Source organism: Ahaetulla prasina, chromosome 5, assembly GCF_028640845.1.
Source record: "Ahaetulla prasina isolate Xishuangbanna chromosome 5, ASM2864084v1, whole genome shotgun sequence".
Classification (NCBI taxonomy): Eukaryota; Metazoa; Chordata; class Lepidosauria; order Squamata; family Colubridae; genus Ahaetulla; species Ahaetulla prasina.
The window spans coordinates 29,707,527-29,719,533 of NC_080543.1; the positions used below are offsets into that span (position 1 = coordinate 29,707,527).

At 35.4% G+C, this 12,007-nt stretch overlaps 1 protein-coding gene across 8 annotated transcripts in view; it reads left to right on the plus strand.

Annotated features, from left to right (window-relative positions):
• The window catches only part of FRY (FRY microtubule binding protein), a 213,542-nt gene that overhangs the window by 76,334 nt on the left and 125,201 nt on the right, over nucleotides 1-12,007 (plus strand). For 7 of the 8 annotated variants that reach the window (XM_058186780.1, XM_058186781.1, XM_058186782.1 and 4 more), the window contains one exon: nucleotides 9,117-9,316. In XM_058186780.1, the coding sequence (XP_058042763.1) occupies nucleotides 9,197-9,316 (120 nt within the window). In that variant the 5' untranslated portion in view covers nucleotides 9,117-9,196. Of the gene's footprint in view, nucleotides 1-6,521; nucleotides 6,774-9,116; nucleotides 9,317-12,007 lie in introns of those variants that run through there. The other variant, XM_058186777.1, reaches the window with a different exon arrangement.

The following is a 12,007-nucleotide window of genomic DNA, read 5'->3' on the forward strand; positions in this document are numbered from 1 at the left end:
TCGGCTAGGCAGTGCCGTCTGGCGACACCCAGGGGAAGGGCCTTCTCTGTGGGGGCTCCCACCCTCTGGAACGAACTCCCTCCAGGACTTCGTCAACTTCCGGACCTCCGAACCTTTCGTCGCGAGCTCAAAACACACCTATTTATTTGCGCGGGGCTGGGTTAGTTTTTAAATTTATTGGTTTTAATGGGGTTCTTAGTATTTATATTGTTTTTTATCAATCTGGCTATTGAATAAGTTTTTTATGTCTGATTTTAAATTGTATTTATATGTTTGTTTTTAATTGCCTGTGAACCGCCCTGAGTCCCTAGGGAGATAGGGCGGTATATAAATCTGAAAAATAAAATAAAATAAAATAAATAAAGAATTCTGACGATCCCAGGTGAGTTGCCTGATTGCCAGAACCCTTTCAAAGCATTTTTTTACAGCCTCTTCGGTCGAAGAGCTTGTAGAAAAAATGCTTTGAAAGGGTTCTGACAATCCCAACTGAGCCACGCGATCATCAGAGGCTTTTTTTTTTTTACTTTTAAAGGCATTTTTTTGGCCGAAGAAAAAATGCTTTTAAAAGTAAAAAAAAACCTCTGATGATCACGTGGCTCAGCTGGGCATGCGGGGGGGGGAGGAAGGGGGGCAGGGATTTTTGCTAACGGTTCTCCGAACCACCACCCGCCATTGCTACCGGATCACGTGATCCGGTCCAAACTGGAAGCATTTCACCCCTGGTTTGCATCTTTTTTCTTCCACATTTTTTTCTTTCTGCACTTCAGTTTTTTTCTTTTTTTCTCCCTTTTTCTTTTCCCTTTTTTATTCTATATTAGTTTGTAATAGTTCTTATTACTTTTCTTAAAACTTTCAATAAAAATCATATATAAAACTACTTTCAGACATCTCTCTAATCAGCTATAACTTACAACAGTAAATATGCAAGCTTTGGTGTAGGACAAGTCTTATCAATTTCCACAATGTAACAGAACAGTATTTGCTGTACTGGCCAATGATATTAGATGGAATCTGCTTTAATTGGCTTGCCACCTAGAGTTCACTGAAAGAAAGACAGGATATGGAGGATATCTTTTTCTATAGGCATCTGAATGTATGTATTTGCTTATGGGCAGTTTTCCCATTATTTTAACTTTATTGTTATTAAACTTATTTGACTGATACTGTAAAAGAAATGAAAAGAAGGAAGGACATGCTAGTATTCAGCTAAACAAAAGTACTTGAGATAATTTATGAGAACATATTCTAAGATTAATTTTTGAAAGTATTTTTCCATTTAACAGGACAGGATAACATATACAAAATTATTGGTTTATGCAAAGTTAAATTTTGATGTTCTATTTATACTGATTATATACTAGCAGTTATAATTAAAGATAGTTATTTACAGAGAAATTTAAAACAAGAGTGGAACATTTTTTTCTCCACTGTCTTACAGGAAAGTTCTCATTTGAAAGGCAATGTTAAGTAATTTCTTAGTAAATATTTTACGGCTAACAGCATTATATTTACTTTTTATGGGACTGAAAACATAGTAACTGAATTTAATATTTTCAATCTATCAAGAAATTTGACCATATAGATTTTTGTTAACAAATTATACTTGTCTAGTCTTGTCTGATAAAAAAATATGGAGATAAACTAAACCGTTTATATGTTGTTCATTACTTTAAGGAAGGTAATTTTTTTTCTTCATCACCCTTGTCATCTTTTAACTATATTTTTATTGGTTTCACTGAAATTTCTTCATTTCATTGTTGTAAACTGCCCAGAGTCATTGAGAGTTGGGAGGTACACACATTTAATATTATTATTACTTAGTATTTTTAGTAAGTCTAAATTTAGCATTAATATGGTATTTAATATTAGAATTAGTGTTTAGTATTTTTCTTATGGCCATTTTTTATATGTAGATTTTTGATTTTGATATAAATATACAGGTAGTCCTCAATTTATAACCATTTGTTTAGCAACCATTTGACATTTTGAAGGAAATGAAAAAAGTGACTTGTGACCAGTCTTTATACTTATAGCCGCTGAGGTATCTGCATAGTTACATGATCAAATTTTGGGCATTTGGCAACCAACATGTATTTACCACAGTTGCAGTATTCCAGGTCATATGATCCACATTTGCGATTTTCCCAGTTAGTTTCCAACAGGCAAAGTCAATGGGTAAAGCTGGATTCACTTAAGAATCATATGATTCGCTTAATCAGCATGGCAAAAAAAGATCTAAAATCTGCACCACTCATTTAACTGCCTTGCTTAGCAATGAAAGTTTGGGTCCCTTTTGTGGTTGTAAATCGAAGCCTATCTGTAGATTATGGATGTCTATGGGGAGGCAGGAAGCCAATAAATTCCTATGTTTTCATTAAATGAGCATCATGTGACCACAACTTAGTTATTTCTGATTTCTTTGTTGGCTGTAAGCTGGTTGTGAAATGCATAAATGGTGATCGTGTGACATAGGATGCTGCAATGGTTGCAAATGTAAAGACTGGTTGTAAAGTTACTTTTTCAGTGCCATTGTAACTTTGAATGGTCACAATCGATATGTGACATCTTTCTGCACTTGTGTATGCTTTCATAGTTAGTATCAATAAAGTAGCAATGAGTTTCTGGGCTGAATGTCCATGGTCTGGCTTCATAGTGGCCTGATATTTCACTGGCAATTAAAGACAGAGTGAGTAGCTTTATTGGGCTGGACTGTTGTCTGAACTTGACAAGCTGATCTCTGAATTGTCCATGTTGCAGGAATACAAGAAAATAGACAAATCAGAAGTCTACCTCACAAGAACTAGTCAACAGCTTGACTCAAGGATTGGCCAGTTAGGAACTGGTTCTTTTGGAATTTCTGCAAAACAAACCAGTTGGAAGTTTTAGATGAGGAACCAGCCTCAAAGATCATAACTACGTGAGAAAAAATATAGTTAATGAAAATAAAATGTTCTTTTGAATTTAACTGAAGGGATATAAGTTTAATCATCTTTCCAAAGCAATAACAATTGAAAAAGTCTCCATCTTTCTCTCTCTGAGGCCTTTTGCCTTCTTGATATGAAATGTATTTGCATTATCAGTTAAACCTTTCTGTATATATGGTTGCATCATCTGTTAAAAATAGAGGCAGGTTCTTATCAGATATTGGTTCACACCAGCTGTCTCATAAGATTTGCATTTGGTACTTTTGAATTATATTTAGCCACTGTAAATTAATAATTAATAGAATAGAATAGAATAGAATAGAATTTTATTGGCCAAGTGTGATTGGACACACAAGGAATTTGTCTTGGTGCATATGCTATTCATATATTCCACATGTTTTCAGAAAATGGTTTTAGGCAATTGATGAGACTTTGTATTTAGTTTCTTTAGGTTGATTGCATTGTCATAAAAGTGTTAAAACAGCATAAAACCAAGTCTTGCTGGTTTCCAACTTCAGCACATTCATTTATGTTTTGAAATATAACCAGATCTTGTGTTTTACTTTTGACTAATTAAAATTCATAATGGTAGTTCTGATGGTATGATAGCTACTAGGGAGTCAGGTGATATAATTGTGCTTTTTTTACAGCTGTTTTTTTAACAAAAGAATTCCAGAGTGTAAACTAAAGAATCTTGGGGGCCCCTCCCCCTCCCCCAAGTACAGCTTTTCTCGTTTCTCATTCAGTCTATAGGCAATTTCAGGAAGCTATTCCACCACTGCCACACCACCCCAGTGCAGCTGAGTTTGCTCCACAGGGGGAAAAGGTTGAAGGGAAATAACAAGTTTTCCTCTCCCCCCCCAGAGGGTTTAAAATTGCTTCTATTACGAGGGTTATTTTAAAGGCTAATGATTGTGCAGAAGTGATTTTTGAAAAGAAGGTATGTGCTCCTGAGAGGAGAGGTTAATTCTCTACCCCATGTTCTGACCACCTTTTAGAGAATTGCTTCTGAACGTGTGGAGGCTTTGAAAGCCTCACTGCAGTGCTTGCAGAGGAACACTTGCTATGTGTTCCTCTGCTTGAAGGGTAGAAGGAAAGAAAGGAAGGAGTGGAATTATCTTCTGTTCACTACTGGTGTGATCGTCCGAGTATGATTGTTTGAAGTTGGTTGGCTTGATATTGGCTCTCTGTCCTTACTTGCTAAAAGTTGAAGTTCTGGATGAAAAGAAGAAAGTGAATACCACTGTTTCAAAACTGATTGCACAAAAGGTTGCAGAAATAATTCATCTTGCTATAATTATCCTAAATTCTGCAGCATCTTTTACAAGTAGAAAAACTGTTTTTGACATTTACCTTATAGCACTATCACACACTATGTAACTCCTAAAGTGACTAGAAGTTAGCTACATTACTAATCAATTGTCCCAAAGGTGCTTTTTTCAGGAGGCAACTGGACTTCCTTGTTTTTTCTTTGAAGACATTTCGCTTCTCATCCAAGAAGCTTCTTCAGCTCTGACAGGATAGTGGGGAGTGGCAGCTATCCTGTCAGAGCTTCTCTTGAAAAGCAAAATGTCGTCAAAAACAAACAAACAAGAAAGTTCAGTTGCCTCCTGAAAAAAGCACCTTTAGGACAACCATGACCTGGATGACTGAGAATCTCTACAGACTTTTATTAATTAATTGGTTTGATTCCATATCCTGTATTCTTTGGCTTAATCATTGTGCTCTTAATATCTCTATTCTATCTCTATAGAATATTCTTTATTCTATATCTCTCTATATAGCAATAGCACTTAGACATATACTGCTTCATAGTGCTCTTATAGCCCCTCTCCCTGCCTATATTATACATTGATCTATATTATAGATAGATCTCTACATCCATCTATATTCTTTATCTATATTTTACATTTCTAAACATTGTGCTCTTGATGATCTATATATCTATACACTTGAAGAATCTATATCTATTTATATTCCAACTTTCTTTCTATAAAGAAAGTTGAGAGGATCTCCCTTTGGATTTATGCTTGATTTTATGACAAGAAATGTGTATTTCTTGATATATTTTAAAAAAAATCAGAAGCAGAATTTGGTAGGCTGAAGTCTTCCGTTCTTCTCTTTCTGGTTCCACCCTCTTGGGTGGGTGGGGGTGAACTGTTAGTTAGCTGCTGTTAGTTTTAGCAAGTTTGTTTGGAGAAACTCCTTGTGATCTCTGCCTAAGATAGCAAGATTCATTGTTGGAAATATTTGACTCTATGAATTGAAGAAGAGAGGTTGTAGGCAGTCTTGCACTATTCTTGGCAGCTACTCAGATGTGAGCCATCTTGCATTTTTCATTTTAATTACCGTATATACTCGAATATAAGCCGATCCGAGTATAAGCCGAGGTCCCCAATTTTACCCCAAAAACTGGGGTAAACTGGGGACTCGAGTATAAGCCGAGGGTGGGAAATGAGGCACCTACCGGTTGGGGAAACCCTCCCTCCCTCAGCTGGGAAGGCTGGCGGCTCCCCCGCCCCGCCCTCTCACTGCACCGGCAGGGCTTCCGTCCGGTAGAATGTGAAAAAAAAAAAAAACTCGAGTATAAGCCGAGGCTTAAAAAAAAAACTCGAGTATAAGCCGAGGCTTAAAAAACAACCTCGAGTATAAGCCGTATAGACCCGAGTATAAGCCGAGGGGACGTTTTTCAGCACAAAAAACGTGCTGAAAAACTCGGCTTATACTCGAGTATATACGGTAGTTCTTGAGAAGGATAAATGTTTCCTTTTGACATAGTGTAGTAGTTATTGTTGTTATTTTTATTATAAATAATAGCTTGTCAATTCAAACTTAAATGCAGTTGTTGGAAATTTCACTTTTTTCTTTGGAATAACTTTCTATTCATTATAGTTAATATAATTTCCATAGAATTCATTTTATGTTGCTGTTTTTAACTTTTTAGATTGTGTACATGTGAGTTTTGTAGTCAGTCCTGACTCGGCAAATGCCTGGAAATGTTCATGTAGTTCTTGGTGGTTTAAAAACATTGTGTAAGTCATCTTAGAACATTTGCTGTGAATTGTAGCATATTAAATTCTATTCAGCATTGATATTTTATGCTAGTTTAATATTCTAATCCTGTTCAGGAATAAGCATGGAGGGTTTATCCTCAACAAATATGCAAATTTTAGTCACAGTATAAACTGTAACTTTCTTTGAGGATGTGCAATTTCACATTTCTTTTGACACTGTTAAAAGGACGCCCTCTTTGTTGTGTCTAAAGGAATTCATATTGTTTCTATGTGTGATTTAAGACCTTTGGTTACAAAGCAAATGTTTTTATCATTTATTCTGTGTTATCTCAGTATTACCTAATTTTTCTGGGGAGAAATGCTACCTTCACCATGGTCTGTATGATAATGTATGTTGTTGGTATGCAAGAGTTGTTTACTCAGGCTATACAAGCAGGTCTCATGTGCTTGGAGTGCATGAAGTAGTTTTGCTAATCTGTCAGTATAGTATGTGCTTGTGGATAAATATAGACTGGCAGCTACTCTGCAAATTGTAGATCATCATCATACACTGAGGCTAAAAATTACCTCTTTGGTTATGGAAAATGTGCTCTGATCAGGAAGCTGCAGGTTGTCGTCATTTAAAACCCCAAAGTTCTAGCTTTGAATCTGAAGTTAATAAAAACTTCTGTAACAAAATGACCAAGCCAGGGACATGAAGCAAGTCATTTTTTTCCTCAGCTATAGAAACAAATAAATTTTATGATCGGAATTTTTTTTGATATTGTCATCCTCATGGAGATTTCACTGGCCTGCTGGCGGCGATCCAGTGTGATCAGCTTAATAAAAGGACTTGGTAGGTAAAAAAAGAAAGACAAAAAGTCTTTCCATAAGTTTGAATTTTAAATTGACTTGTTAGAGTTTGTATTTAAAAACCTTTAAGAAATCATTCTTCATTGATTTTGCTTTATAATCAAAGGGATATCTTTGGTTTTATTGTGTATTTGAAAAGCTATGGAAAGGGCATCATTTTTTATCTTGAATTCTTCTAATGCATGTGTCGTGTATACTGTACTACTATCCTATCTGCTATATTTAATTCTAATTATCATAAAGAACACAACGCTACAATATAGAAAGAAAATGTGATAATAAAGGGTTGAGGGTGGAGAAGGATTATCAGCCAGGAAACCTACTTATTTAGATATTTATTTTTGGCCAAGGAATAAATAGCTAATTGATGCATAACCACAGGAATGGGATATTTATGTTTCATTTTTCTTAATTTTATATTTTATTACTTATTTTAATTATAAAATTAGAATGGTAATTAAATTGTAACTGTAGTTTAAGTAAAGTGAAAGTACGTGGCGTACTAATAGTTGTTGCCATTGTGAGTGGAAAAACAGTTGAGATTAAGAAATGTTCTTGAACACAAAGTTAAATGATGAGGGGTAATCTACAGCCTAAAAATCTCAGAATCACGTATGTGTTTTATTAATTCCCAGAGAACTTTCAGCAACAAATTGATTGTTTTGATTGTTTGGAAATTGTCTGTAATATTTAAGATTTTTGAAATGGGGAGATTAAAACAAAACTATAAATTCACAGGACTAACAATTCCTTAAGTAGTTACTATAGGATCAAAAATATGAATTAAATTCAATTTTGTTTACATTTTACCTTAACCTGCTCTCTCATTGTCCATGGATACTGTGTTACTTTTAAGAATAACAGTTGTTGATAATGCTGTTATATCTGACTCACTTGTCACATATATAAAATGAAGATGCTATGTTAGAATAGTCTGCACTGGCCAGATATTTTTACATTTAAAGCAATATTTAGAATATTAATAATCTATATTCAGTAAATGGTGGCTTATTATGCTGATCTCAAGTGAGTGGAGAAAACTATATGTATTTGGAATAAAGTTAGTTAAAAAAATAGGAAGTGTTAAAGAAAAAGTCTCTTATATGATAAAGCTTGAATTATATGCTGTAATGCTTGGTATGGAAAAATAAAATTACCTTTTTGTTATGTAAACAACAGAAAAGTGACCAAAAAATTAATTTGTGTGGTGCCCTCTTACAGTAATAATCCAAATAGAAAAATTGAAAATTAAGTCAATCTGCTTCTGATTAATATTGACTACTATGCAAAATCAGAGTTCAATGTACTAACTATATTTCACTTCTGGGGATTATTATGGAAAATTTAAAGAAATATTGCTTTTTTAGACTGCATCCCAGAGGGAGTGGAGCATCCAACTTTAAATGCAACTTTCAGATATGATGAATAGCTGTCTGATTTATTTATCAGTATTTAATATTCCCATTAGTATTCATCATTCTAGACAAACATTCAGTCTGGCACAATATTTTATTTCGCCTTTTAAAATCCTGATTTCTCTGGGTTCATAAAGTTAATATGATTTCTTATTCTTTTTTGCTCATTCTGCACTGTTACATTCCTATTTGTTGTAACTAGAGTTATTTCCTGCTAACCTTATGCATTTTTGGAAGCAGCTCCCCCTGAGTTATGTGGAGCTCATTACAACCACTAATTAAGAAAGCTTCTTATAAAACCTTTTCGAAAGATGTAACTGCATACAACCTTAATGACACCATTATATGATGGCATCATTATTTCTTAATGAAATACTAGGAGAGCACAGCAGAAAAGAGGCTGTTGTTCAGAAAAAATTATACAGGAAAATCTACCTCCCCTTGTCTGGGATTCTCCCTGCAATATAATTAACTTATTTCTGTGTATTTGTGTGATGTGTAAGTATTATGCTCTTGTGGTTATACACACACACACACACACACACACACACACACAGAGAGAGAGAGAGAGAGAGAGAGAGAGAGAGAGAGAGAGAGAGAGAGAGAGAGGAGGAAAAGAACTGGCTATGATACTTTATTTGAGCAAGACAGTTTTAGACTCTCTGTGTGCTTTTATCTTCTTTGTGTTCAGCATTTTAGAAGATAGTGCCACTACCTAATATTTAATTTTAATAGCTCTACGTCTTTACATATTCACATTAAAAATAATATTAGGCTTTAATCCATTCAATATCTTAACAATCTACACTGTGCAAGCTGCTTAATAAGATTATATAATCTATATTGAAATAAAATCATTTTGTAATCTAAATTATGTTATATTAAGTAAATATTGAATTTTTAATTTTCAGCATCTCCAGTGGGTAACGGATACATTAAACCACCCGTCCCTTCTGTTTCTGGCACACAAAAGGAAAAGGGACCTCCAACCATGCTACCTATCAATGTTGATCCAGATAGTAAGCCTGGAGAATATGTCTTGAAAAGTTTATTTGTTAACTTTACCACCCTGGCTGAACGCAAGATCCGCATCATCATGGCAGAACCTCTGGTAAGTCAAAGAAAATTAACATTTCAGTGTAGAATGAACTAAAACTAATTTGCAATCAATTTGCTAGAATCTCTTGAACCAATGGAATATGACTGTTTTACTCTGTGGGGGGATTAAAGACCTGTAAAATAGCAACTCCACTAAGATAAGAAATATGTATGGAATGTACTTGGAAAATGTGTTGCCTTGCCCACCTTGGTGGATAAGGGGAATATAACTCTAATACAGGGGTGTCAAATTGGATTCTTCGAGGGTTGGATAAGCATTGTAGTTCTCCTCTGCTGGCTGGCCGGGGGTGGGAGGGAGATGGGATGGACATCTCCTGCAGTACCTCTGGGAACCAAAATGGGGCATTAGGCCTCCCATGCTGTTTTCGACTTGGGCGGCCTCCTGCAGCACCCTACCAGCCAAAGTGTGGCACAGGGGGCCTCACGCCCCATTTTGGCTGCCAGAAGCACTGTGGACTGGTCCTTTGCTATTTCAAGGCCCATCCCGCAGGCAAGTACTCCACAGGCCAGATTTGGCCCGCAGGCCTTGAGTTTCACACCCTTGCTCTAATGTATTGACAAAAATGATTAACAAGATTTAACAACCCAGGCATTTGGGTCATTGCATCAGACTGGGTTCACGATTATTGTTTTGAATGCCAAGTTTGCCTATAATATATTTAGCACCATCCATGGTCGGTTGTGGATAACAGGACAAACCTGACATGTATCACCAAGAGCTGGCTTGACAAAGGGGGAAGGAGGTGTATGCCTGTCATTGAAATCTCTTTGACCAGGTTTCATGTGCTCTGTCAGCTCTTGGGGCAAGGGGAGAGAAGTGACAATAATAAATTGGCACACCCTATGGGTGTTACGACAAACATTGCTTCACTAATTTGACTGATATTTGTGAGATTTGCTTTTGGGCGAAGTAGAGGGTGTTGCTCTTTTACCATTCTTTTACCATCACGCCTCTTGATGTCATTTCTATACTGGATGTTTATTCACCCAGGCTGCTGGAAATTTGGAGAAATTTCTACTTTCTCTTTCTGGGTTCAAAAATATTTTAGGAATTTCTGGCTGCCATGATAACTATGGGCTTAGACATCATTAGCCTGATTTATATACAGTATCTGGCCTTTATCTTGGAGCACAGAAAATGTTGCTTGGTTCTTACGGACTTTTCCACAAATCCCTTGTAGGAAGACCACTTTCTTATAGTGAAGCCAGCAAAGTCTATAGTGTTACAGTGGCTCTTAATGGGTCCATAGGGTTTCCAGATGACGCTATGTTTTCCCAGTTATCTTGTGGACAACTCTGTCAAATGCCTTGTTAGACAACCAAGGTTCTCAATAGGGTTGCTCTTATTGAATGATCTTTCCCTGACTGCTGATCCTGTGAAAATTATTGATTCTTTGAGGAGCTTCAGGAAGTGAAATATGCGAAATAACATTGGTAGAAAACAAAAAGTCAGAGTGACCAGGTTCAGATTTGAGATTTAATTCAAGCCTATTCCATGACAATAAGATAACAAAGCAGAATTATATTTTCCAAAGAATATCTAGTTTATGACTGTGCTTATGAGATACTTTTAAAATAACATTTAAAAGATAATGGAAGAATCTATACCGTATTCATCCTCCTGAAAAAAATCAATAAGTTTTGGTCAGCGTTTTCATGGTCCAATGACATAGTTCACACAACTTTTTCATTGTGTCATTGTGTCTCTTTGACTAGATGGAGTAACTGTATATAGTATCAACCTTATCTATTAATCTATTAGAGAAAAATGAATAATTTTGTAATAATTTGGGGGCACCCTATCTGATATAGTACAGGCTCTAACATGATTGTGAGCCTTTAGGCACTTTTCATATACTATATTCTATGTGAAAGGAGACTGTTTTACTGATGACTTTATGCCTATAGGGAGCAAAATGCTTCTCATTCCTGAAGATTTTAAAATGTACTTCTTTCAGAATAGTTCAAGGCTCCTCAACTACTAATAAACCTGTATTTTTCCACAGAGATTAGAGTCAAAATGAAATATGGAGAACATTTTAGAACCATAGATATGTACAAGAATTGGTCCATCACTATAGTTAATTCAATTTTTCTATATTTGAATTAGGCCCATATCACTAGAACAGGATGAGTAGCTTGTTTGGCCTTTACAAGTCATACTGTAGTCAGATGCATGGAATAAAAAACTAGTGAAATGTTAAATTTCTATTTATTTCAAATGAAAAGAAAAAGTATACTTATCACTAAATATTTGATTTTGAGAGAATTAAATAATGAGATTAGGATTTGAGTTGTTGGTTGGAGTGAAAGGAAAATTATTATTCTTTAGAAATACTTGATAATAACAGTAAAATGAAGGCTGTGTGTGTGAGAGAAATATTTAGTAAATTCTTGTTTCAATTAACCTCAATTCCTGGTGAGCAAATAGACAAATCATGTAATTTTCTTTGCGATAATGCAAAACTATTTTGCCCACTGCTTTTGTTTAAGATGTTTTTTTCAGTTTTCAATCAGATCTATTGGTCTAGATCTCCTGATGGGATAGAATTTCCTCCTTTAGCAGGGGGTTGGACTAGAAGACCTCCAAGGACCCTACCAACTCTGTCATTTGTTATTCTTTTCTGTTATCCTTCCAAACACTTTTTTCTTTGAATTTATATCCCGCCCTTCTCCGAAGACT